The 27,803-nt window shown below is 36.9% G+C and overlaps 1 protein-coding gene across 9 annotated transcripts in view; it reads right to left on the bottom strand.

Moving 5' to 3' along the window:
• Positions 1–178: 178 nt before the first annotated feature.
• The window catches only part of FAM13B (family with sequence similarity 13 member B), a 44,918-nt gene continuing 17,293 nt past the window's right edge, over positions 179–27,803 (bottom strand). For 4 of the 9 annotated variants that reach the window (XM_088063436.1, XM_088063434.1, XM_088063435.1 and 1 more), the window contains 19 exons: positions 27,206–27,363; positions 21,415–21,456; positions 20,235–20,390; positions 18,229–18,364; positions 17,988–18,011; positions 15,666–15,727; positions 15,053–15,107; positions 14,531–14,678; positions 11,964–12,029; positions 10,689–10,899; positions 9,025–9,157; positions 8,477–8,558; positions 7,972–8,201; positions 7,551–7,634; positions 6,660–6,755; positions 4,392–4,475; positions 4,124–4,296; positions 3,611–3,712; positions 179–2,538 (listed from right to left, as the gene is read on the bottom strand). In XM_088063436.1, coding sequence (XP_087919562.1) covers positions 2,415–2,538; positions 3,611–3,712; positions 4,124–4,296; positions 4,392–4,475; positions 6,660–6,755; positions 7,551–7,634; positions 7,972–8,201; positions 8,477–8,558; positions 9,025–9,157; positions 10,689–10,899; positions 11,964–12,029; positions 14,531–14,678; positions 15,053–15,107; positions 15,666–15,727; positions 17,988–18,011; positions 18,229–18,364; positions 20,235–20,390; positions 21,415–21,456; positions 27,206–27,363 — 2,166 coding nt within the window. In that variant the 3' untranslated portion in view covers positions 179–2,414. Of the gene's footprint in view, positions 2,539–3,610; positions 3,713–4,123; positions 4,297–4,391; positions 4,476–6,659; positions 6,756–7,350; positions 7,423–7,550; positions 7,635–7,971; positions 8,202–8,476; positions 8,559–9,024; positions 9,158–10,688; positions 10,900–11,963; positions 12,030–14,530; positions 14,679–15,052; positions 15,108–15,665; positions 15,728–17,987; positions 18,012–18,228; positions 18,365–20,234; positions 20,391–21,414; positions 21,457–27,205; positions 27,364–27,803 lie in introns of those variants that run through there. The other 5 variants (XM_014253160.2, XM_088063440.1, XM_088063439.1 and 2 more) reach the window with 5 other exon arrangements.

Raw genomic sequence — 27,803 nt, 5'->3', positions numbered from 1 at the left:
GAACGGCTCCAGGAAACGCAGTTTCACCCGAACCACCAGCAGGGCACATCGTGATGATCCAGACACTCACCTCACAACACCCTGCAGCTATCAACAGGAGCTGCAAAGGACTCAGCACTCGTTTCTAAGAGATGACAGAGGAGGACAAAGCATGATGAGAAACAAAGATACAAGACAATAAAGGTTAAGGTACTTTTATTACAAAAGTCTATACAATGACCACCAGACATAGCAATGCAATTATATCTGGTTTAGTTGTATATATTCCATATCTATATATCCATATAGATATATGCTATAAACCTATATAGATAGGTTTTGCTTTTACCAAAGTAAAACTGTTATATCACAAAATGCCTAGTTCTACCATTTATTTATTGCTCAACAAGGATGGCACAAAACACACTCAGCATAACTGTTGCCATGCTTATCTACTATACTGAATAAACAGCCAAACACTGCATAACAAACACAAAGCAGCTGTTAATTCTGAATTGGAACCAGTCTGATCACTCACTCACTTATAAAAATATTGGAATCATATAGATTTAAGCATTATAAAGGAGGAATATATTATTTAAAACATTTAAATAGTGCATATTGACATTTTGCATGTGGTATATAAAACACAAACATTCATGTACAACACTATACAGTACACATTAGTTTCAATGTTTGGATACACCCGTGTCTGCAGACTGATAGAAAAGGAACTGAAGTGTACATTGCACAATGGAACAGAATAAAATTGGTAAATGGTCTCAAGACTAGTTTAACCTCATAATTCTCTAAGGTCCCAGATCACTTCGCAGTTAAAAAAAAAAGGAAAAAGAAAAAAAGGCATACCACCAGTGCTCAATAGTTTTAGTGCTTTTTTTTTTTCTGAATTCCAAAATTACATGCCTACAAGCAGAGTAAAACAAACCAAGAAGTATACTACAGTACACAAATGAAATCTGAGCACTAAAATCCTACTCGCAACCTATTTTATATGCTCCATGACAGAACAGCAAGTCTCTGAGTTGATGTGCGAGCCATTTCTTACATTGTGAGAAAGTTCATTTTTGGTCTTTCATAAAGCAGAGTGAATCATTGCTATGTTGACATTAGCCAGTCATAAAAACATGCAGTGAGAGTAGGTGCATGCAAAACATTGCCACAATCAAATCGATACACTGAAATAAAAGAAAAAAAAACTGAGAAAGCACCAGCTGAAATTAACATTTTGATTTTGCCAGATCAGAAACAGCTGCAGATGGCTCCTGCAGAGCAAAGCTAGTCCCTAAATCATCATTCAGCACAGCAGATGTGATACTCAAAACATTATTTAGATTCAACTCTGAAGCTAAATCATGCAAGGCCCATAAACTGTTTTGCTTACATCGTAAGGATTAGATAATGTATTTTATTCTCCAACTGTAAAACAAAACCGTGATAAACAGCAGTAATCTTTCCACTCCAAACCGACAGTTCTCCCTGTGGTGCGTGTTAACTACACTGATTTTAGCCCTTGACACCATACTCATTTCAGGTACAGTGGGATTTTAACTGTCCTAAGCCAGCTCCTTTCTGTGGAGCCACACAAGTCTGAGTGCCATCAGATTTCCCAAACACCAAAGTGTTCACTGCGCTCCTCAAATCTTCCGAAAGCGGAGATGCCGTATCCAATTCAGCCCAAACACTACATCACCACTGGCTGATAAACAACAACTGAAAAAGGGATCAAATGAACAACAATGACATGAGTCCTGTAGGCAGCATGTGATTGAACTTTTCAGTTTTCCAAGGTTTAAAAGCCACTAAGAAAAGGTCACTTTCTGGTTTGTCCACTGTCATCTTTATCAAGGAGGAAATGTGACTGCTAAAGAGCAAAATCCATAGACGTTAATTATTACTGTGTATACATGCAATTTAGAACACCAAAAAATCAAAGTTGTTCCACAGCAGTCCTTTGAAAGGAATTACAGTCTGTTTAAGTGTTCCAGGAATTAAGAGCTGTACCCTTAATTTGCTGATTTTTTTTTAGGCAAGGGAGTAGTTCGGTGTAGCATTACAGTATTAATAATTTCTTCAACAATGCAAAAGGTTGGTAATAACAAAAGTTTCAAAGTTCTTGAATGCTAAAGAAAAAAAAAAGCTATGGTTGTTTTGGAACAGGATGGATGCATCTGGAATACAAAATTTCGATGGAAACTGTGTTTGCTAAAGGTGGATAGAGCAGTCTCAAACTCAGAAACCTTATTTGCTCTCTAGACAGGACCTACTTACCCTTCAAACATGTCCTAGTGGCACCACAGTAAAGTGCACAAACTGGATTCTTTCAACAGTGCATGACACATGAACACAAGCACCCAGTAAGTACAGGGGTAGTATATGAAAACAGCATGTTACTCAACAGGTTGGAGGAATATAATTTAAATTGATTTTGAAGAATCTTGTTTGCTGATAAGGACTTCTAACAGCCTCAGTTTGGCTTTGATTTTCTTGTACTCCCTGTACTCATCCAGCATTGGGACCCGATCTTCTTTCTGTACGTTCCTGTAAAAACAAAAACATCAAAATTTCAACTAAATCCTCCATCCTGCAGCTAGCCAAACATGGAAAAGCAGCTACAGGAAGTTATTTTAGGGCAGATGAAAACATTATTGGCAGCCTGTTCACCAATAACAGGAATGATATTATATTTTAATTTATTGTAGTTAAAACTGCCATCACCTAAAAAACTGAATTGAAAACCCAGCAGCATTTATTCAGAACAACTGCTGCAGCACTGTGTAATAGTAATTGTCCTAAGCACCCCTGGGAATTTTACTAATGGGATACGAAGAGATTAATTTCAGATCCTGTGTACACACTACAGAAAAATACAAATTTAAGTCAATCTACATTTTTCACTGTAAGCAGATTGACTCACAAATTTGCAGCAGAGCATTATTCTTACTGGACTATAATAAATAATCTATTAATATGATTAACCTCATTAATTGCTATCAAAGTCAAAAGGAGTTTTGTCCCAAATTCAGTACATGCACAATAAAGCCACATTACTGGAATTTGTGTGACCGATGGTCCAGGGGTTTGTAGTTCAGGAGAAATACAGGAGAAGGCACAGTCAAGTGAGAGCATTTGTAAGTCAATAAAGTGACCTCTTAGGAGTGTTGTTAGTTTTTTTCATGACATGAGATATGAAAATGCAAAATGAAAATACAATGGGCAGCAATGCAATCCAATTCATGACAAAACAAATTCAAATAAGAAGCCTATAAGAACTAAACAGTATGGAGAAGAATAAAAATTATGAAAACCTTTACTGGTAAAGCAAATATTCACTGCCAGAACTGACCTACTGGAAACAAGGGGTGGATGGGAAAATTCCCCTGCCCTATGTTTCAGAACAGGGGTGGGTTTATAATAAAAAAATCATACTTTTTAGTAGGTATTTTTAAATGTTGTTTTTTAAAAACAGAACTGTTAAAAATACACAAAGTTATCTCCCTCAGGAGATTATTCACAGCAGATCAAAACAGATCAGATTCCAGCTGACAACTTTCAAAGTACTTGGCTACATAATGAGGCTGCAGCCCAGCATCTGGTTTTGTGCTAAACAAACCTTCCATTCTGCTGATAAAACTCCTCTTCAAATTCTCGTAATGTCTTACGCAGCTTCTTTTTCTCAGCTCTGGCTTTCCACAGTTGCTCCAATAATTCAGGCCTAAAAATTTGAAGTGAAAGAAAAATATGTTTGCCGTACAATAGAACTTAAATTCCTCAGAAACAACTGAGCTGGCTGTACTAATAATTTATTTGTCTGGCTCATAAGGAACATGCTGTCAGTTTGAAAGTGAAATACTGAGAACAAACTAGCAGTTAATAAAGGGGTATAAATTTTCTGCTGTCTACACAGCTCAAGTAAGGCTGAAGGTTTAGAAGATACTAAATAATTCACTGAGTACAAAAAGATCTTAGTCAGACACGTCAGAGCAAAGAGCACTCATTCAATCCAAACATTTCCCGAGAAGTGCTGAACATGTCACTCCCTCCCAACATCACAGATTTAGTATCATGACTCTAACAACAATAATTACAACTACTAAAATTAAATTATCCATTTAATTGTCCATACATAGAAGCAGCTCGGGTGCTGGAGAGCCTCAGGTCCCGGGTGAGTTTCTCTTGACCATCTTCAATATCAGACTCAGAGTTTTCAACTGGGCTTAGAACAGGCTGTGTTTGGGCAGCAGTTTTTAAGATATCATTCAGGTCTGTAGACAAACCATCACTTTCCTCCTCTTCTTCCTGAAAGTAAAAACAGAAATTCAAAACAAATGTGATCTATTTTGCTTCCCCGTTACAAATACTGGGAAATATTTTTTTTAATGCACTGTACCTACCTTAATTTCTTCAAAAAAATGGGCAGTTTCACCTTCAATAATGGGCTGTAACATCTGCCCCCGCCTCTTGGTTGATGGTGATCCCTGAAAAAATGGAGATCTGTTTCAAAATGTACGGTAAGACATCAAGTGCCATTTGAAGTCAGAATTACATTGAAGTCACCCAATATTTCCTCTTTGAGATGAATAAAAGACTGCAAATATACTTACAGAGCACAAATAAAATAACCATACAATCCAAAAAGCTCAGATACCCAAGGTATCCTTGACACAGAAATAAATGTTGTAGCTTATAATTTGTTTTGAAATATTCCTTTCCAGATTTAAAATAAAAAGCATTTACTCTCTCCATGTTTTGTAGATTAATAAAGTGCAATGACAGCTCTGAATTCTGTATTTATTCTTGTTCCTACCAAAGCACAGTTATAGAGGCCAGAGCTGCTTATCTCCTGACAGGCATCCACTGGGAATAATCCTGCCAAGCTCTTTTTCCAGACCATTCTGAAGCCCCGCAGTTGGAAGTGTGAAATCAGAGCTACCTGTTTCCACCTCAAAGTCCTTTGAACTCCAGCCTAAAACAGGTGTCCCTGTGCTGTCCAGGTCCCTGCTGCACACCTGCCATAATGTCCTGCTCAACCCTTATCCCCAGACAGCAGAAGCAATTTCAACAGATGGCCTCTGGACAGGAAAAAGGTGAAACACAAAATCCACACAGACAATGACGTGTCAAAAACTTTAGTTCATGAAAGGAAAATAGTCTCCTGCTTCTCTGGACATTTCCATACAGGCTTCAATGCATGTCATTAGTGTACCAGAATACAGTAAGAGATATGGAATCAATTGCCATACAAACCTAAATATCCATCCTTGAAATATCTGGCACTGAATATAGACTACTTAGAAGCTATCACTGAACAATCCTTGGCAGTAAGAGAGAGCTCCTTGTAGCTCTTAAGAGTTTTTAAAAGCAAAGACCTGTGAAAAAGATTTTACAGGTATTGCCTGCACCAGAGATTAGGAATCATGTTACTCACATCTCTCCTGAATTTAAAATCCTTCTGGTGGGCTACCACCCATCCCTTTATTTCACAGCCAAAAAAACCAGAATGACTATGGCATGGTCATAAGGCTACCCAGAATGTAAAATCCATCTCAGCTAAAGAGTCAGATTTCTGAGGGGAGAGATGGGACAGAGCTCAATCAGTCAAGGGCACTACCAGAAAGCTGTGATTCACCAGACACAAAGAAACATATCAGTGCTTAAGAGCAACCTGGGTTTATGGAGTGCAGAAAGTGATTCTGATATAAAAGCCCTTAAACTTGACTGTGATGAAAATCATATTTTTCTTTAAAAGGAGCCACCAAAAAAAATGTATACAAGAAATGCAGAATCTTGACCTGATCCCTGTATCTCAATGCATTCCTGCTTAGAGGGGAGAGCCAAGAACTGTCAGTGACAATGTAAACAGCAGATTAGGTTCCTGCTGAGTAAGCTCAGTTACCTATGTCTGGGAAGAACTGTCTGTATGCAAAGAGATTATCTCACATCAGCTATGCAGTCCCTTCCTTCCAAAATGGTAAGCAGCCAACATCCAGAAAGTCTGGGTCAGTACATACAAGGCTTGGATTATGGCTCATGCAGAACAAAATCAGCTGGCTGTCACTCCCCAGCTGTTTTACAGGTACTATAAACAAGGTTACATCGATTTCCTTGCACATTATGAAAACTTTTCTTCCTCTTCTCTTAGAAGACCACAGAGAGAGGATAGAAAATTCAGAAGGAAATGAAGTGAAAACACAGTGAAAAAGCACAGATGTTGTACAGATGCTGGTAACCTGCTGCTGGTAACTTCTCTCTGGGGAAGCATGAAGGAATGAAATGGTTGTGATGGCAGTCCCGTCACTCAAGCCTCTGCTGACAGCAACCTGCACTGCAACTGGTGTTACTATTCTGGGAAGGACTAGATGTACAGTATGTCCTGTGGATCCATACCTAGCACAGGCACTTGGGAACATCTCAGCCATAGCAAGTTAGCACAACTCACTTCCACAGAGAACCATTTAATTCCCAAGAGCCATCAAGGTCACAGACAGCTTGGAAGTGCTCTGTTCTCAGCAGTAAATCAAATGCCCCAAGTACAATGACAACAATATCTTACATGTTCCACAAGAAAGATGTTTCACAGAACAGTGTTACTAGCTCTTCTAAAGGCAGCCTCGCAGTTCAAAAGCGGGAAAATAAATAGAAATAGCATTTGTTTTACTCACAAGAATAGGAGTAATGCTTGCTCTAGTTAACATTTGTTTTACAAGTCTGTATCTGTCATAAAGTGGCTTCACAATATGTCTTTCTTCTCTAGTAACCTAAAGGCAGAGAAACCACAGAATTAATTATACCGGTCACTCAATCACAGACAAGCAAACACAAAGCCGTGTGCTTCTCCTGCCAGGCCACCAACATTCCAACTAGGAATATAAAACTACCTTAAACTGTGTCTATGAAAGGGAATTTATGCAGATAAAAGGGAATAAGTGAGTGCTTTTTCATTCTCTCTCACTTTAATGCCCTAAATTTTTCAGGGAAAAGATTTAAACACTTCCTATAAATTAGGGGAGCTTCAGCACAGGCAAACCCTCTGTCTTTAAATATCCATGGAAAAGAGGCAAAAAAGGGAACAAGAACTCAGGAAAAAGATGTGTGCCTGGCAATGACAATGGTTCTACAGAAATGAAAGGGAAAAAAGAAAAAGATGGAATTGTAGAGAAGAGGGGTGGGAACTGTCTTTTCATTTCTGTTTCTGTGAAATCCAGAATAACATTTCTGGCTTTTCCCAGGAAATTCAATAATCTTGTTTATTTTTAAGACATCTCTTTGCCTCACAGACATATAAGGCACCAAATGACACCCATCACTTTGCACACTCCAATAATCTGCTGATTTCTGAAAAGGGGGCCTATTAATACATACTTTTTTTTTTTAGAAGTCAGTGCAGCAAGTTCCTCAGATGGCAACATGGAGGCCAATAGATACCTTTGTGTTTTGGAGAAGGAAAAAGAAGAACCCCACACACCAGCATTAAATTCTGGTCTTACTATTGCTCGAGAGTTACTGCTGTCTGTGCACACAAGGACACAGTTTGAAATAAAGCCAAGCATTACCGGCCGTCCATGTTGGCTTTCATAATACAGGAGGCTCTTCTGGAGAGATGTTTTCTCTTCTACCAAATGGTCCTTTGTCATTTTCTATCAAGAATAATTAGCATTTAATCAAACACAAATCACTTTTACTCGCTATACAGATGCCTAAGCCAAACTTAGATTAGTTCACATCATACAACCCAGTTCCTCCATTTAAAGCTGTTCAATATTGCCAGCACATACTTGTAAATATTTAAATATAGAGAAAGAAAATATGGTTCTTGTTGATCATTTGCCCACTGAGTCTGAAATATGATGGCATGGCAAAGGGCTGCTAGCCAGAGGCATCTTGCAGTTGATAAAATGGTATCCCAAGTGTCTGTCAGTGCTCTATTTCCCCCTTATTCTCTAAGGAAGAGCCTATCCATAACCTTATGCTTACCTTTATATCTTCTGGTAAACACCTCTCAACTCGTTTTTCCTTTAATCTTTTCAAAATGAGTTCAAGTGTAGCCTCCTTGCTGGGTTTCTTCTCTTTCTGCACAACTCGCATCTCATCTTCATTTTCTTCATCCTCTTGGTCAAGAGAGGAACCAAAGCTTTTTGGAAGAGTGTTACTTCGTGGACGTGTTTGAGGTATGAATTCTCCCTCTGAGCTCCTCTGCTTCGCATCTGAAATGGGGAAAAATTGCTCAATCCAAAGGTTTAAAAGAAATAACACTCTCAGTTTGTTTAACTCTAAATACAGGAACATACCAATTTGCACAGGGAAAGTTTCTTTCCTAAAGAATTAAAGCCCTAAGAATAATTTGATTTTTGAATAGTGCAGAATGTAGAAACGAAACATTTCTGTGTGCTGCGTAATTTTAATGATTGACAAAGAAGCCATTTCAGTCATGGAGATACTTTGTGTTGGTAGAGAATGAGAAAGTGTAGCAATCTCTTACCTTTTATTTGCTTTCTCAATTTGGTAAGTTCAGTCATCCATTTTAAAACTTTTGGATTGGCCGCAATATCACTATAGGAGGGCTGAAAAAAATACAAAAAAACTACATATTAAAACAAATACAGTAGGTCTTCTTTATAAATACTTCTTTCAAGATTTGGTAATATTTGTGATGGTGAATGTGAACAGTTACAAGAATGCCACTCAGATCAGATCAGATCTCAGTGCCAAAATAAGGACATCACATGTGAAAATAAAACTGAAACAACTTCAGCAGCTGAAGCAGATAGTGGTAAGACACTTCTGCTTTTCCACACATCTCATCTAAAATGCCCTAAGTCCCACAGCAGAACTGTCACTCTGTCCTCCTCTGGCTGTGGCATTCTGGCACACTTTCTAATATTGCTGTTGCTCTGCTCCCTTTTGCAGACAGCAGTGTGTAACAAAATTCTCATTCGTGAACACAGTTATTCAGTGATGAACAACAAGAGTCACCCCATCCTCCCATGCAGTCCTTTATCCTGAGCAAAGACAGAAGTGCTAACCTACCTTACTGTTTTTCTCTTTTTCAAACTGTTCCTCAAATTGCTTTATTTTTTTCTGTAATTTCTTGACAAGCTGATAAGGTGTCTTGTCTTCCCTTTTGTCATCTTTTGAGCTAAAGGATGCTCTTCGTGTTCTGCTTAAAAACATTTTCAAAATGTCATTTAGATAATTAAATGAGTGCAAAAAACATGTGTATTTAAGTAAGAGATGAATAATTTCATTTTTTCTTCAGTTCTTAATCCATTAATTTCAAGTTTTCAGAGCTATTTACTCAAACTGCATTGAGCTGCTGCCTTCAAGATGCGATGTAATTTTTGTCTCCCTAACATCAGTAATACCCATAACAGAAAAACCATATTTGAAATTCAAGAGTAATGTACCATTAATTACCAACTTTCTGATGCCTGGGCTATTTACCTAAGTTATTATATACACTGTTGTTCGTCATGTACTGGCACAGAACAAAGCCCAGGCTAGAAAATACCACTGAACAATCCTTAGCAATTAATCAGCTTCACTCAACTGTCCCAGGCAAATGAAGAGATACTTAAGCCAAAAAGTAGCCACGTAATTCGTTAGTCTTACTGATAAATTTCTTAAATTTCATTAATATTCATTATAATATAAATATATATTTATAATATAAATTTCATTAATATTCTAAATTCTAAAGTATGTGGTTTTGGTTTTATATAATCTTTCACACAGTTCCTTGACATTTGCTGCTCTTGCAAAGCAGTTTTGTTTCAAGACTGACATAAGAATTTTCCAGAACACTTACTATACAAGGTGCCTGAAACATCCCTCAACACAGCCAGTAACATCTATGTACTTCAAGATATTAGCAACACTAATCTAATAATTTACTAGAACAGACCCTTATTAGTTTGAGAAAGAGGAGAAGAGCTATTATCATCAGCAATTTTCTGCAGATCAGTCTTCTACGTAATTTTAACAGCACTTGTTAAATATCTTCTGTGGCTAATTGAAGAAAACTTGCACAAGGATGTTTTTCCATCAATAAATCTGTGAGAAATACAACTAGAAACTCTAAATTTGTTCCAATCTCCTGGTTCAGGTTTTTTCATTTTTATGAGATTATCTCTACCCTAAAGAGCTAAAGCATGAAAATTCTCAACATCCCTTTCCCAGTAACACTAGCAGACAGTATAGGTCACAGGTTACTTACAGATTTAGAGAGTCACACTGCCCAGCAGTTCATACAAATAACCTGCAACTTTAGTGACAACTCTGCTTTAATAAACTAGGTTAAAAAAACACAAGAAAAAAAAGCCAGAGCTTACATAAAATCACAGATCAGAGCCTAGCAAAGCCTGGTAAACAAAGGATATAAATACTACTTTCAGCCCAGGAAGTGCCATTTGTCTGAAGCCCTGACCAAATGCCAGGGAAAGCTCTGCAATCTTGTCCTATTTTTATCCTCTTTCCCTCAGCATCTGTCAGTGGCCACTTGGAGAGACACAATCCCACCCCAGCTGAACCTCTGCTCTGACTCACTCCAGAGTAGTCAAATGGCCACATAGTGCTAAGTCTGACCTTGGTCTTCAGTTCATGCAGATCATGAAAACCCGCAGCAATCTCAAACAGCTGTATTTTCATCCTGCCAATAACACTTCCTGCCTACCAGACTGCATTAAAATACACACCTAACAAAAGAAAGTGCTTTGGATGAAGAGTCTAACGTTTCTGGATCGTGTAAAAAACGCTGGCTTTGCCCAAAATCCAAACTCCGATGTGACAATATGGGATGACAGTCCTCTTCCAATGGATGGTTAGTCATCCTTCCAGCCTGTGGGGAAAGCTGAGCTTCACCAGATTCACTGTCCTCCTGCCAAGACTTGAAGGCAGGAAATGGATCTAGAAGATAAAAAAAAGACACAAAATGGTACTTTTCTGTTAACAGAACTATAAAAAAAGAGTCGAAACAAAAATGCGAACCCAATGCTTAGTCTTGTATGCTCTAGAGGATGTGGTGTCATACACAAAGTGAATAAAAACAGTGAAATACATCAGAAAGCTACAAATTCTGTCATAAAACTGAAAGAAAAAGGTACTGAAATGAAGTATGCACACTAGGATCCCTTTTTCAAAGTGTATCTTGGGAGTATGCATTTCTGAGCAGTTCAACAGTATAAAAGAGCCTCATTTATATATCATAAATGGAAAATATGAAGAATATGTTTATTGTCCATTGCAGTATTTTGCTGTGGAAAATAGTTTTTATAACGTAGACATGTACTTCGAAAGGTTGTCCTCTTGGTTTTGAAGAAGATAAGTCTGACAGTACTTCTTTAGGTACAATGCCCATTTGCTTAAGTCTTTTTCAAGGAGTGGTTTTGGGTTTTATGACAAAATCAATCTTGACACCACTGAGAAAAAGAGATTTCTTAATTTGTGGAAGGTGATTTTTTAGGAAGGAGATTCCAAAACAATCAATTTTTTCAAATCCCTATGAAAAGCTCCTTATTAACATCCCTCATAATTCTTTGACATGGGTTTCTTGCTGCCTAAATAAAAAGCTGACATAGCCTTTCAATTCCTTTAATTTAAAATCCCACCCCTCTTTTCCTTTCAGAGTTGCCTGTTTTTTTGCTAGTTCAAATCAGAAATTTGAAAACTGGGTTCAAAGTGTGCAGAACAACAATAAAACCCACAAAGTAATCTTTAAAAAAAAATAACCCTTGTACCTGCTTTCCACTGCACATTTACTAAGTATGATTGGGAATTTTTTTGTTTTTCAGCTGTGATCTTGCCTGTTTGCACAGTACAAGATTCAAGAAAGGGACCTTTTTGAATCAACAAAATAACTGCAGATCAGAATATTCCCAAGATATAAGGGACAGCAGGTGAAGGGTTAGTTAGAAAGCAAACCATCAACTATCAAAAGGCAGATAACTGAACGTATGGCGAACCATACTTACCCTCCCCTTCTCTCTGCAGATGCATTGTTTTGAAATCAATGAGGGGGAAAGTGATAGGGCATGGCGCTAATAAAATGAAAAAGAATGGCAAAAATACTGAAGTGAACACACAGCACAGTCAGAACAAACTATACATAACATGTAAAGCAGGAAGATACAGTACCAGGGAAAAACATCCCATCTTTTTGGACCAGGCCCTGAGCATTCTCAGCTTCCAAGCAATTCCCATGGCAGGTAAGGATGCTCAGTCCTCAGCCAATTTGAACTTTTTACTTGAAAGGTTTACAAAGAACTGGTAGAGGAATAGTAAAGACTTACTGCAGTTTGATAAGAGACTCATGCATCCTCACATGAACAAAAGACAAGCTCCAGTGTTTTTGCTCAGAGCTCGTAAATATACTACAGATGGCGGTGATTTCCAAAAAGCAGGGCAAATGCAGAAAAAATATTCAGAAATATAAATCAACCATTCTGCATTTTTGCCTTGGGCCAGCAAGCATTTGATGTTGATTTTCAAGAACTCTGTTGCATACAGGCATTGGAGTTTTCTATTAGATTAGCTTTAATAACCCAAATCTTGTAACTGAATTTTGACTAGTACAGACTTCTTAACAAAGTCACTCTACTTCAATGTAATGCCACAAGGACTTGCAGTGCCTTGGAAGGCTGAGCTCCTAATAACCATCCTAAACAGGACTGAAGAATAGTCACCGTTCAAATACTTCACAGTGAAATAAGACCTATTGCAAAGAACATGATTTAATACCAGGAAGTTATAATATAAATTTATAAGCAGATATGCTGCTTTATTTTCAAAACAAAGGTCATAAAGTTATTTGGGGAAGTAAAACCAAAAGCAATTTAATGAGCAGATTTAAGGAAATAATGAAAATGGACGCCACAAATCTTCTGAGAATACGTATTAAGTCATCTTAACACAAATAGAGGATGCAATAAAATGTAATGTGCAAGTAAGCAATTAAACTAAATAAAAGACTGAAAACATAAGCAGAATTTTTATGGCCTTTTTAGCTTTAGACTGCTCTTAACTTGGGCAACAAGAATGAAAATCTAGACTCAGTGTCTTTGGGTGCCTGCAATTTGACTTCTCTGTGCCATGACACACTCTGAATGTGTAGTTTGCTAGGGGTCAAGAGCACCAACCAACAAATACCGCATAAAACAAAACAAATTAAGCCAATCACAAGTTGCAAACCTCATTACTTGCAAAAGGGTTAAAAGGGAAGTGTGGACTCATGAAGGCAAGATAGTCAAGAGCAGTGATAAATTAACAAGTGGTTCTCACCCCTTGAGCTTCAGGACAAAGCTGTATGTGCTGATGTGTGACAGCTCTAAGCTGCACTGTTACAGGACACACATTCCAGCTTCTCTTCCCTCATTTTAACATTTCTAACACTGAAACCACAACTTGAGGGCAGTGATTCCTTGTTACCAGTGTCTTGCTAAGGTTTCACTGTGACACTTAAAAGGCATCTCAAGGAACAGCTGTCATTCTGGAAGAGCCTGCTGAAAGTTAAAACCCTGTCCCTGCACAGTTTACCTGCACTACATCTATCAAGCTGCACTGCAAGTTTTCCAAGCCAGAAACGAGTGGCCTGTGGCCACTGCACTGTGACAGCTCACAGTGGTTTAGCAGCTTAGATCACTTGCATTTTTTAAGGTGTGATGACTCCAAATATCAACACCAGGCAGAGGAAACATGATATAAAGAAGACATAAATAGAGAAGTATTTTGAAAAGAAGGTATTGACAAGAGTGTTTTACTCTGGTTACAAAGGGCTAATGGTTGTTTTAAGTAAAACAAAAGTCTTAACAGTTATAACCAGACATTTGAACAATGAAATTCAGTCAAGTCACAAGCTCAGGGGATTGCTAACCCTGGAAGCCAGTGAAGAATAAGGTCACAAACATAGGGAATCCTGTCTGAGAGAAAACAGTTACAAATATTTTCCTTTTCCTAAAATGCAAACTGTGGAAGGAGAAGGGACACAGAAAAATATCCATCTGCAACTTCACCCTTTATTTGAAAATTTAGAGCTGCTTCAAGTTGTCCAGTGACATGGAAACCAAAACAACTGACAGATTTTTTTCAGAAAAACTGAAATATGAACTGCTGTGTTTGGCAGGTTAGTGATTTTAAGTCAAATTCAGCTAATTCAATAGTTTCCATTTAATAAAACAAAGACAAACAAGACATAATAAGAATTTTAACTAAATAATACAATTAGACAAAGTGTTTTTAAAGACTTTGATGAGATACCCAGGGTCATGGAACTTTAATAAAGAAAAAAAACCCCAACAAAATAAAACATGCCACCTAGAATGAAAATTGGACTTTTTTTGCTTTCTTTCTTTAGTTTTTCCTTGTATTTTTTTAAAGTACTTAATTAAGTTGCAGATGGTTCTGAAACAAGATGAGACCTATGTAATAACTTGGTTGATCTTACCACATGTACAGGAACATGTTGTCTGATGTTTCTACTTTGTAAATTGTTTTCTTTATCACTCCTCCCTAACTATACTGTGAGCTAAAGAGTGAAAATTACCTTCCCATTTGTCACCATCAGATACATTCTTCAGATCCAGATGAGGTACTTGGACACCTGGAGCTTCCTCGGGAATATTAACGCTGCCATCCCCCAACACCTCTGAATCAGTGTTTGCATTAAGATCACAAGTCTTGCTACTTGAATCCTGTATTTAAAGGACAGAACAATTTTATTATTACTTAGCAGCTGGAAAACAGGTACTTAATCAGTTTGAGCACTTCTAGAAATTTTAAGGAAAAAAATTTAAATCTTCCCAAACTCAAGGAATTACAAATAGAGACACCCCAACAACAGTCAATTATTTATATTACAAAACATTTCTTAAATGAGATGTGTAAGTATAAACTTGCTGTGCTGCCCTAAGTTTTTGTGAAGTGACATAAGCTCTCTAAGAAAGGTCTTGCAAGCCTTGCAGCACCAACCACGGTAAGATATTAAAAGCTAAATTTATTACGTTACTTCACATTTGTGTTTCTTATAAGATACTGTGTATCTGTATATAAATTAAATATTTCTTACCAGAAATGCCTCTGAAGATATTCTATCATTGCCATCAAGCAATATAATATTTTCCCTAAAGAGAAGACACAGACCTCATTATCATTTTAAATGGACATCATCATTTAAATGGACAGTAAACACAATACATTCCCCTTATATTTTTTTTACCCCATGCAGTTTTAGCAGCCAGGCAATGTATTTACTTAAGGCAATAATTAAAACTCTGGGGGGATAAAAGTTATATTACTTTTTTTCCACACTCTGATCCTCGCATTGGATTTCAAGTTCAAGTTTTCAAATAGCATGTAAACAACTAGACTTGAACAAAGCTGGAAATAAAAACAGTTCAGACCTTTATTCTCAAATTGAGAGGAAATATTTTAAAACTCAACTGAATAAAGTTGAAATTTCAATCAGTGCTGAATAAAGCTGCAAATTAACAAAGCTTTCTGGCTAGTCACTGTTCCTAACATTAATTCTTCAATCATTAAAAACAATAAAATGTGCCAAAATATTTTAAAGAGAATAGATTTTTATTCTTCTGTTTCTCTTGCCCAGAACATAGGGTTGTTCACAAAAAAAAGCTGTAGGTTAATCATGTAAGTTTGTATGACTACAGAAAAAAACAAACCTTTCACTATTATTTTCTCCATCAACATCTTCATCACATGGTTTCAATAATATGTCTGCAGTCTGTTGGGAAAAAGTATGTTTAGAGACATTTGGGAATGGCTCTCTCAACAGAAAACATTTCCATAATCATCTCTGACCACAAAACCCCCTCAAGAACTAAAAGCTTCTTGTGTATGGGAATGGAAATCATGCTTTTTAACTATGTGACATTTTCACATCGCAAGGCCAGCGACCAGGTGTTTTAATCACCAGAAGTCAGGCAATGACTTTCCACCTTCAGACAAAACATTTTTTATTATTTCTTCAATAAAAGTGGTACCTAAAATTGTCACTCGTGACATGAAGTTTGGGGTGACTAAAATCATGGCAGTTTGTACATCCTAATCTCAAAAACAGTTGTGCCCAGCATACATGAAATTAAACAAGTCTGACAAACTTTTTAAAGGAGCTACTAATCCCTGTTACTAAATAAAGCAGCAACAGAATTGGAAGGAGATGAAGAAGTGCTGTCAGTTCTATGACACCATCTCACAAAACAAGTTTAGATGAATCTGTGTCACCACTTTGTTCACTGGAAGTATTTATGCCAAAGTACTTGATTTCTTCAGAAAAGTGTCTTATTTGGGGAAATACAAGAAATTTGAAATATAAAACATGTCATTTGGTTTTAGACTTCAAGAATTCTCACAAAATTATTTTTACATGTCTGAATATAATATGAAGTTACCAGGAGAGTTCAAACACATCAACAACTGCCAGTTTTATGCTGCTTACAGCAACTTACACCCTTATCAGAAAAAACACCATTCTTCTGTTGACATTATTTCAGTGCTTAAGTCAAATTCCAATTTGGGGAAACAATTTTTAATTACAGTGCATTTGCCATACTCCAGCAGATAATTTCCACCCTGGAGATGAGCTGTATAAGTCTTGCATAGTGACACTTACTGGAGCTGTGGAAACAGCTGCTTCTATTTCCATTTCAGGCCAACAGGAGAACTCGCGTGCAGAGCTTTCTTTTCCTACAACCCTACATGCTCCTGTCAAACTCCTTCCACACAAGAGAATCACCACATTTCCCTTCAACCTCTCCCCAAAAGGTAAAACTAATAACATTTGAAACAGTGTATTAAGAAGATGGCAAAAACTAACATTGAAAAAAACCCCAAAAACTTCATGCCAAAATGTGACTGACAGCCATGGACAGAAGTCTATCAAAAAGCAAAAATGGCCAAGAATGACATCAGGTGTGACAACAAAAGTATTTCTATTGTGCACTCCCAAGCATCATGTTCCCCCTTTATATCCAACACTATGTTTCATGCATTTTGTGCTACAGGATAACAATCCAATTATTTTTTTAGAACAAGTTTTGGCATTAAAGCATGAGGAAAGAACCAGGACAATGAATACATTCTGTGAAAATTAATTTACAGAATGGGATTCCAAAACAATAGGCTAGTTTGTGGGAACAACTGGAAAATCTGGCTTGCTAGCTGATTCAAGAGAGTTATTTGGGATCCCCAAAAGCAAACAGAAGTCCAAGAACAAAACACCTCACAATAGTGAAAAGCACTACAGAAACATTTTGTTTTAATAAAAATACAGATTCCAGATGACTCAGTTTCACTATGCTAAGACACCCATTCCCATCTTTTCAAGTTTAAAGACCCATTAAATTCTTCTAGTTTAATTGAAGTCTACTAACAATAGGTTTGCTTATCTGGTTATCTTTCAGGAAACCCTCAGGAAGATTTATGGGCTCAGAGGCAAAAAGCTGAAAACCATTGCAGAAACTTCTCTACACATGTAACAAACCTCTCCACCCACAGAATTCACCATTCAGATTCGTAACAGCAGAAGTGTTAGCAAAAAAAAAGGAACTATAGATTTGATTCTTTTCATTAGAAGGGCTTATCTAACAGCTGCATATGTGCTACTTGATACAGAGTGGATGAATACTCTCCTCTCTTACACTTCACTGTTACCCTTGATTTCATTTTTGTCAGCACATATTTTACAAATTCCTTGATTGCATCAACTAGGGAAGGGATAAAGATGTGCTGAAAAGAACAGGACATCTCTGCCTACCACAGAACTAGAAACTGAGAGGAAAGGCTGTAATTAGATAAACCACACCTTCCTAGCATAAGCACAGCCAAGAAGACGTAAAGTCTCAAGGTGACTGCTACCCCTTCCTGATCCATGCAAGGTGATTGTGGGCTATGCTGCAATCTCAGCTCTACAGCTTCTGCTCCTCAGAAAGCCTTTACTAACACAGATGCTGTACTAACCAGTGCCGCCTCACACACCGACTTACCTCAGCAGAAGGAAGGGCTGGTATCTGTGAAAGAAGAATGGCAAAATATCAGAGAGGGTCCAAATAAGTCATACCAAAATACACAAAAATTTCTCAGTGTGTGTGGCACAGCAAGGAAGACACCTGACTGCACATAGCAAGAGCACCATGTAATCATCAGAGCTCTGAGGAAACTTGGATCTCTAGAGCACTAAAGTTGGAGCAACTTATGATTTGAGATTCAGAAGACTCTTCCTCTCACCTGAATGCTTTCTTCTTCCTCAGTTATAGTATCATGTTTCACAGCTTCACTGTCTAAATCAGTGCAAACCAATACTTCAGAGCAACCTCCTGTGTTTTCACTGCTACCAGTGTCATTATCTTCAATAACATCGTTCCTAAAGATACAAACAGAAAGACTTTAGAAACCTTCAAAAGAAAAAAAGTAGAAACAGAACACTTTTTTCCCCCTTCCTCTTAAACATAATCAAACATCAGGATGTTTTTTGTTTGGGTTTTTTTTTGAACAGAATTAATTCTAACCTGTAGACAAAAATTAATTACTTATGTGATGTTTTGTACATCCATACATGATAGACATATTAAAATGTATTTATTTGGTTCTTGTCTGAAGGGCCAGGCATACACCCCACACTTACCACACCAACCTAAGAAATTAAAACAACAGCCAGAAGCAATGACATCCTGAAACTACAGTGACTCAGTGACACTGCTGTGGATACACTCCTCTCAGTAACCACAGCCAGTTAGTTTATAGCTACTGTTCCCCTCGAGTGAGAAATCCCATTATTCCTAACATTTAATCTGCCAAGACTTCAACTTAAGGCATGTAACATTACAGACAGTTTAAAACTAATTGACACCATATTTGTATTCACATATATTTTTTATGTGCCACCACCCCATTACCACATGACTCTGTCATTCATCACAAGCCTTTGATTTCTTTGCCTTCCTTCTCCTCAAAAAGAATTCCAAACTATGTTAAGAAAGCTCCTTTTCCATCAGATATAGAGATAATACACAGGATGGATTGAAAATTATCATTTTAACTCTTCTTTTCTTCATTCCAGCCATTTAGTACTAAGAAATTGGTACTGGATCATTGCTTTTTTTAGTTCTTAATTTAACTGTGTATTTGCCTTGTTCACAGACTGCTGCTTTAAAGAACCCAGACACCCCCTTGAAGAACGATATCATGTATCCTCTCTTACAGTTAATCCACAGTGGAATGATGATCAGAAGCATTTGGAATAGTTCCTGTGCCAGAGGAGGATACTGGTTTCAAACCGGCAGTGATGGCACTTGGAGCCTCCCCCTCTGAGATCAGCCAACCTTTACAGCACTTACACTGGGACTGAAGGAATTCAGCTGCTACAGGGCTGTGAGGCAATTACCCACCTACAAATTACTTCAAAGACATTGAATCTTTAGCACTAAAACTCGGATTTAATTGATCATTACCAGCAATGATTATTACTTTTATGATCCACTGCAAACTTTATTCCTGTCTTCTAAAACCACTGAAGATTGAACAATTTAGAAAAGAGCATTTGAGTTGCTGAACACTTCATGCATTTCAGGCTCTGTTCACGTATTCCACTCTCAGCAACTAAGAATTTTAGGTACTGAAATCTTAACAACACATTTTTGAAGTCTGGGTGTTAATCATGACTACTTATTTTTAATGAAGCACCAAAATGTACCGGCTTCCAAATGCTTCCATGGCAATCACTACACTCGGAATCTGTCCTTATTTACAAAAAAAAATAAAATCTGATCAAATAAGGTTGAATTCCATGCAAATAGACCCACATTGGTCATTATATCCATTTTTGGCTGTTTTATTCCCACTGGCAGCCAAAGCAATAAAATTGCTATGACAGAGTTATGAAACTGAAAAATAGCTTTAATACATTACAATTTTGTTGTAACTCACATCCATGAGATAAGAATGGAAGTTTTACTTGAGTAAATTTAAGTTCCTGTGCTACTTGCACAGAAGTCAGCAGTAGAGCAGGTAAGATTTCATGGCATTTTTAGCTACAAGATCAATTTAAAATATTTGCTTCAAGAGCTATTGATTACTGGCATCTGATAGAAGTTGATTAATTTTAAAATAGATAAAACTGAAGTCAACAGAAAGTCATAACTTTTGGGATGAGGTGGGGGACTTGGATAGGTTTCTTTGGAAGAATTAAGATATACAATCCTAGAGAATTCATTACAGACACAAGAAAATCTTACTGGTTGTTAGATCCTTCCTCATCCCCACTGGGATTTTTAGTTTCATTGTTACAGCCCAGTCGTTGTTGCTGTATATGTTTCAGATCGTTATCTAAGCTGCTCTGCAGGTCGAAAAGATGCTGTTCCACAGCTGCTCTGATTGTTCTTTCTAAAATGCTAAAAAGAAAAAAAGACAGGAAAGTCCTATTAAGAACTCTACTTTTGCATTGATTGATTACACAAAAAGGCCAAGATAAACTTTACATGACAGGAATCTTTGATGGCAGTACTTCAAGGCAAAAGGACTAACTTTTCCAAAATGGCAGTGGAAATTACTATACTTACTATTTTTGAATCCAGATGATTTACATAAAGTATTATGAAGTTTATCAACAGTATTTTAAGAGTAATCGACACATTACAATAACCAACCTATTTTTTAACAACTATATACAAAAACTTATGAAAGCCTTCTATATTAATGTTATAGTAAAATCCTGTGTCTGTAACAGGTCAGAACCAACCCTGGAGCAGGTTCCACTTATGTGGCTGCACCCTCTCCTGAACAGGGCTGTCATCCTAAAAGGCAAAAGCCAACAAACAGCAGAGACAATCAGCAAGTACCTGATGAAGGACACAGGATATACCCAAAATTTCATCAAGAAAAGAACATTATTCTTTAAAAATAGACTTACTCTGCTGAGCGCCTCTCAGGCAGCTCATCAAGAGGTCTTATACACAAAAGGACTCTAAAACACACAAGAGAGCTTTAAAAATCCTCCTGAAAAATCTTAAACTATTTATTCCCCTTTTAACTCTGAAATTGTGCTTTTGTTTTTCTTCCACATTTGTACAAAGAATTCCACTGAACTGTACTCAGCATCACTGGTGCTAAAATTACAATATGAATGCTATTGTAAGGTTAAGTAAAAAACGTATGATGTATCTAAGTGTAAAACCAAAGTTTTGGATTCTGGATGCAAGCACACTCTACTGTCACACTCCTGCAGTCAACAACACTGACAGGCATTTGGTATTTCCTGTGTTAGTGTTAAATGTCACCAGTGAAATCCCTCATACTAAAATATGTTCCTTCATAAATGTAATCAAATCTACTGCATTTTTTTTAAAGGCTACATAACTTCTATGCATGTTCTAGTAAAAGCACAATTAAAACATTTTATATTTTCTTTATACTTACTCTGCAGAGGCTGGCAAGATACTTATGGGAGAGATATGAGCACTGCAATAAAGAAAGAAAAAGTTAATACAATGCAAAAACTTATCACACTAAATAGAAGTCTTGAAGTCAGCAGAATGCAACCTAAAAAATAGTTAAATATTGCATATGATGCAGCTAACAGAAGTAGAACAAACCTGTAAGGAACACCCTGATTTGCAGTCCTTTATTATTTAAATGACAAAATCTAAAAGGAGCACCATCACAAGGCAGAAAGATATAGAAGCAGCAATGCATATTTCTGTCTCTCAAGAGCCAATATTGTGTTATGAAACTCCAAGCTCTCAGATGTACGGTCTTTCCCATGGGAAATACTAATCATTTTGTAGTCAAGCATTTCCTGACACCTTGCTTAATAATGCAGATTTTAACCTTGCTGCCTAAAGCAAATTCCAAATAACTCTGCCTTCCTCCACAGGTTCTTCTCACTGTTGCAAAATTTTGTTCTGCAATGCTCAACAGGTCAACAACTCTCTGAGAACAGCTACAACATTTCAAGTAGACGGCAGATTTTGAGACAGGAGCCTGACTTTTATAAAGCATCTGGAAATTTCCAGGCAAAGCCACTTCAGCCTAGAATGATAAACTCCTTGAGAAGGGGTGGGAGGGTGGAGATCAGTTAATTCATATGTGTGGTCCCTTTACAATTTTTCATTAATAAGGTTTAAATTTTATTATAAACAGAATATTTAAAACTTTAGATAAAGTGACAGTAGAGAATAAAAGATGAGAAATCTACTATAAACAGCCGTGAGTTGCAACACACACACACATCTCACTCAGAAAAAAGTTAATATTAATTTCAGCTTAACTTGGAGGCAGGGAGAGAGGTAAAAAAAGGCTTTTTCTTTCTATTACAGATAACCAAGCTCAAAAAGCTGAAAAAGGTTTTATTCTACTCTTTACCATGCAACAATACTGTTGCCAAAGTTGATTTAAAATATTATTTTAATGAATGCGTAAGGTAAGCCCTGAAATACAAGGGAGTTTGTCACTCCTCTGGAGAACTGAGCAAGTTATGACCTCTGTGAGGTGTCTTATCAGTTTTAACTGCTATGAGCCTTGCTTGCACTAAAAATGCAGACAGTCTCTCTGTTTACCCAAGAATAGTTTCAACATAGCAGAGAATACCTTGGTTCGAACTTATGATGTTTATTAGTAATTCCACCACCAGAGAGAAAAATCACCTCAAGCAGACTTTCCTTCCTTCCTCCAAGTAGACGAAACACAAGAAATAAAGGGCTTTCAATTAAACATAAGCTGATGAAGAAAGTGGTGAAAGTATTTATTTAAAAATAACTATACCAGTTTGTGTTAGATACCTTGTACTGGGCAAGAGCAGAGTGCATAGCATTTAAACCCCATATGGCACAAGTGAACAAGCAGGTGCTCATAGATGTTTTTAATTTCTTTTCTTCCCTTTTTTTTTTTAAATGGAAACTGGCTGACAAATCTAGTTCATCTTATGATTTCTGTGTGTTTGTCTGGTGAAAAGCCAAACCTGATCTATTCCAAATGCATTGACAGAACAGGCAGCACTCAACTACTATTTCAAAACAGACATAGCCTTGGGAAATTAGAACCTGACATAGAAGCCAGATCTTGTAGCCACTGATTTCAAAGCTGCAGATCAAATAGCTGAGGGGGAACAAGCTGACATTCTGTATTTTTCTTACAAACAAAAAAAAGGCAGGAGGTAGTTTGCAGCTTAGGATATTTACATTTCATTTGTATTTCCATGAACAGAAGTTCAGCATAACCCTACAACCTGTATGAAGTCTGTTTTCTGATAAACATACTTTACATTAACAATACTTGAAATAAAAAATGAAAATACGAAGCTACAAATTTAGCTTCATGAACAAGGTAAGAGAAAATAAGCACAATCTTGGAAAAAAAAATACAGTAATACTTCAAAATATAAAAATGTAGTTTTTAAGTAACCATCTCAGTAAGTTCTACAGAAGTTGCATTATAAAAGATATGCTTGTATTCTAAAGGTACAAATACACAATTGTGTAGATTGAAATTGATTTACTATTAAAAAAGTCACTCCTTGGACAAATTGGGAGAAAAAAAATGAGGCAATTAGAGCACAGAACACTGCAACACCCTAATTGAAAAAGAGAGCAAGAAAAACTCAGTCAAGGGCACAAGTACAAACACTATTTATAGGAAACTGTGATGACTTGAAATCATTTTATTCTACCACTTGAGACAATGAGGAAATGTGTCAAGAATAGGGAGAATCAAACTCATCTCCAAAGAATCCAGATGATTTCAGACATGGTTCAGAACAAAATTTTCCACCCCAGTGTGTAACCTTCAACCCCCAGCACAGGCTAGTTCTCCGCTGCTTTTACTTAACACCTTTGGGAGCATTAGAGGTACTCAGCAAAACCTGTGCATAAATCAGCAGTATTACAAAGCCTAAAGAATCCTCTTACTACATGAAGAATATCTTACATCTTCAACAAATCATTATAGCAATTAAGCACTTTGTGAAACAAATGTGACAATCTTAGGTGAAAAGCCATTCATTAGAACTTCTGAGCCCTCCCACTACAGTTCAAGGATACTTTTTAAAAGCTGCAATTTGTAATGCCAGACAGAGCCTTAATGCAGCATGACACAGCAAGACACAGAAAGGTAAACATCTTTGTTTCATAATGCTAACTCCCTTCTGAGAATCCCTCCAGCACTGGCTCCCTATCCAGAAACGGTCCTGGTAAAAACGTACCTTGAGTAGAAAAATACATTAACTGGAGATAAAACATGTCCAAGTTTTCCTTGGTAATTTCCTGACCACACACAGATTCTTATTTCCCATTAAATAATCAGTTGTGATATTATTTCATTTAGTATCTCCAAACCACGTTTAATCTCACATAATTTTGAAGTTAAAGCCTTACTTGCAATCATATAAAACCAACATTTTCTTTCATATATTTACCTGTGCAGCAGAACTTTGCAGGCCATTCTGATTATTTTTGCTATCCCAAAAGAGCACTTCATGTAAAAATGCTTCATTTGGAAGCCAGCAAAGCGTGCTGTGGGCTGCTGGCTGTGCATGCTGCTGGCTGTGCTCCGGGGGCTGCCTGTGAGCGGCACCTCTGGAGTGCTGCACTAAACCCTGCAGTCTAAATAGAAATCGACTGCAACATGAGGTCACTCCTGACAATAAGCTGCCCAATCAACACTTGAAAGCTCTGCTAACGTGTTGTTTACAGATTTTCCAGGATGGAAAGAGGAAAAAGTATTTGGATGCTAAAAACAGCACTACATTAAAATAATAACATATTGTTTAGCAAGGTAGGCAGCTCTTCTATTCAGTCAGCTATACCATGCATTTTGTCTCCCTTGGCAGGTGTTAGTATTATCACTTCTCTCTGATCAAAGCTAATTAAATCACAAAAGGGTTAACAAAAATATCACAGAAGCAGTGAAGATGTTGCCCTTGTCACTGCATTTAGTAGAAACAAAGAAAACTGTTTATATAATTGTATATATATGCCTGTCATATCTCAGTTTTTACACATATAATTTTGAAAACTCCAAAACCAAAGAATTTTTATATTAGTCTTCTGACTGACAATATTTAAGACGAACTGCCCAATTAAAGCAAATGCTTCTTGGCAAGGCTCACGGATGAAAAATTTGGAATAATGACAGAGAAGGATTCTAAAGTACTTATTTCAACAGCATGTCTTAAAATTCAGCTGCAAGACTGAGTCCGTGATTCTTTACTCCAAAAGTCAGGACAGCAGAAAGGAAAGAGCCATGGGGAAAAGGCTTCTGGTAAAGGACAACAAGTTTCCTTTACGTGCTCAACACCAACTCGTGAGCAACAAATGCTCCCTGCTGGGTAATGGGCTCAAAGATCACTCCACAGGTTTATTAGAAATACCATTTTCAAGCAGTCACTAAACCAAAGTGCATTAATGATTATTCACATTCTCACAAGATCTCTAACTCAAAGACAAATTAACACCATGCAGTGTAAGAAGGTCATAGGTTTCAGCAAGAACAAACAGAATGAGTAGAGAAAAAAGGCAGTGAGCAAAACTAGAAGCAAGTTATAGTCCAAATAACAAGGAGGAAGGTCAGATACCCCACTGTACAAATCAAGGTAAACAATCTCTTTTAGTACTCTTCACAGAGACCAAAATACACAGATATTTGATTCCCAAAATCTAACAACAGCAAAAAGACAACAAAACCCCAGCTTAAAGAAATGCAAGAATCACGTTTAAGATCTACTTCTCCTCCTCCTTCCTGTATAAGCTGCCACAGGCTCTATATCAGGACAAAGATAAATAATCCAAATAAACCTGCATTAGCATTTGCTTTCTTAATTATTATTTTACTTTACATCAAGAAACTAAGACCAAAAAAAGGCCACTAAATGCATACATAAAAGTCATTAGGTTTGGGAAAATATTTACAATATTTATAGTGGTTAAAAGTTTATTAAAGAGCACTTTTTCATTCACTTTATTGTTTTTAACTGCTTCCTGCAGTTGTTCTGGTTTTACAGTCAAAATTCTCCTTCTTCTAAAGGATTCCTCCTTATCCTTCCCCACAAATTATGTAAAATGCCAACCATAATTAATGCCTATTCATTTTAATTAACCTTAAACATCAAGTAAAAATGTTTCTCTTCAAGCTACCCAATTTAAACTCTGACATATTGAGTTTGTCACTACCGCTGTGTTTACACATTCCAGAATAACCTAATACCTGTGAATAGTTAAACTGAAACTTCTTGTAAAATTAATTCAAACTAGAAATAAGAAGCTTTATTACTGATAATTAACTATTAAAATATAATTTCAATTACAAAACAAATCATGATTCTGTCATTTGATATTTTACAGCTTCTTGCCATGAAGCAGAATGAAGTATGCAGCCAGCAGCTGAACAGATTCCAACCAAAAATCCATATTTTTGATACTACCCATTCTTAGGCATAACTTACTTGTGATTTTCCCTGCATTTCTTCTGCTTTTAGTCACATTTTTATTACAGATTCCTCCTCACTCCTCCCTACAAGTTCTTACATGCAATGCCCATACCAAACACATGCTGTAGAGGGGAAGAGGTAAAATTCGCTATCTGTTGAATGCGAATTCTAAGTACAAGTAAAGCAGACTTAAAAATAAAACCTTGCATACTACAAACAAGTAAAATATAAATCTGTGTATTACAAGCAAGCACCAATAAGCTCTCAAATGAAAGTATGATTTTGTGTTTACACACTTTTATGAGAATTGCTCTTAAAAGCTGGGTCACTCTCCAACATTCCTGCCTACATCACATTTTGCAAACCCGCCCACAGCTCTCCAGCACCACGTGACACGAAACAGTCCCAGGATTTCCCATTGGAAGGATGATATAGAACAGGTTTGGATCTACCAGTATGCAAGTTCTTCTTATTTCTCCTGTAAAATTTACTTTTCAATGAAACTGTAAAGTGGTATTAACTTTACAGTTTCATTAAAATATACCCTTTTTACCTTTCCCTGTATAAATGCCCATACTTAATCTGACCTGAGTTCTAAAGGTACTCCTTTGCTGAATTTGTGAACAGATATTTTAACACATATTTTACTATTACAAGAACTGTATCTACTTCTAAAGCTTCAGTTTGTAGACATCAACATTTATCTCGAAAGTCTGGCAGTTGCTCTCTCTGACAGAATAAATTCCAATCCAAACTTTAAATCCAAACTCCAAGGCAGAACCAAGTTACCTTGTTGATGCTGTAACATTCCTGGAATCTGAGAGACTCCCTGTCATATCTAGATGCACCACAGCTGGCCTTTCAACAGGTTTCTCTGTGCTGTCTTCTGGAAGTTCTTCTGACTGCTCAAGCTTTACATCTTCCTCTTCTTCCAAGAGATCATTGATCTAAAAAACATTTAATCAAAGTCAATGGATTGTAAAGTTCTGCTCAAGAGGTCCAGGGAATTAAAAAAGCATGAAAAGTATGAAAGTAACGTGAAGAAGAAGAATGTTTTTCAATTTTAGGAAAAAACAGGCACACTAGACTTGCTTTTATGTAAAACTGTAAATTCTACATCATTAAAAAGCTACTCTTAAACACTGGACAAAAACTGAAAAGCAAGAACCACCTCTGATGCCATGAATGAACACAAGCAGAATGAAGAAACGATAAAATCTCAACCACACTGAAATCATGAACTACAGAACCTTTCTTCTTCTACGTCTAACACAGATAATTCTCCTCTATTCCACAGGTAGCCTTATTCAAGTATCAAAAGCATTTTCAAACCCTCCTAGGGAAGGCAATACAGAAATCTATGAACCCAAGCTTCAAAGCTGGGACT

Source organism: Pseudopodoces humilis, chromosome 17, assembly GCF_049639895.1.
Source record: "Pseudopodoces humilis isolate 2021_Gansu_Grassland_sample_001 chromosome 17, ASM4963989v1, whole genome shotgun sequence".
NCBI classification, from domain to species: Eukaryota; Metazoa; Chordata; class Aves; order Passeriformes; family Paridae; genus Pseudopodoces; species Pseudopodoces humilis.
Note: the sequence above shows the minus strand (reverse complement) of the source record. Positions and strands in the feature narration are given on the sequence as shown.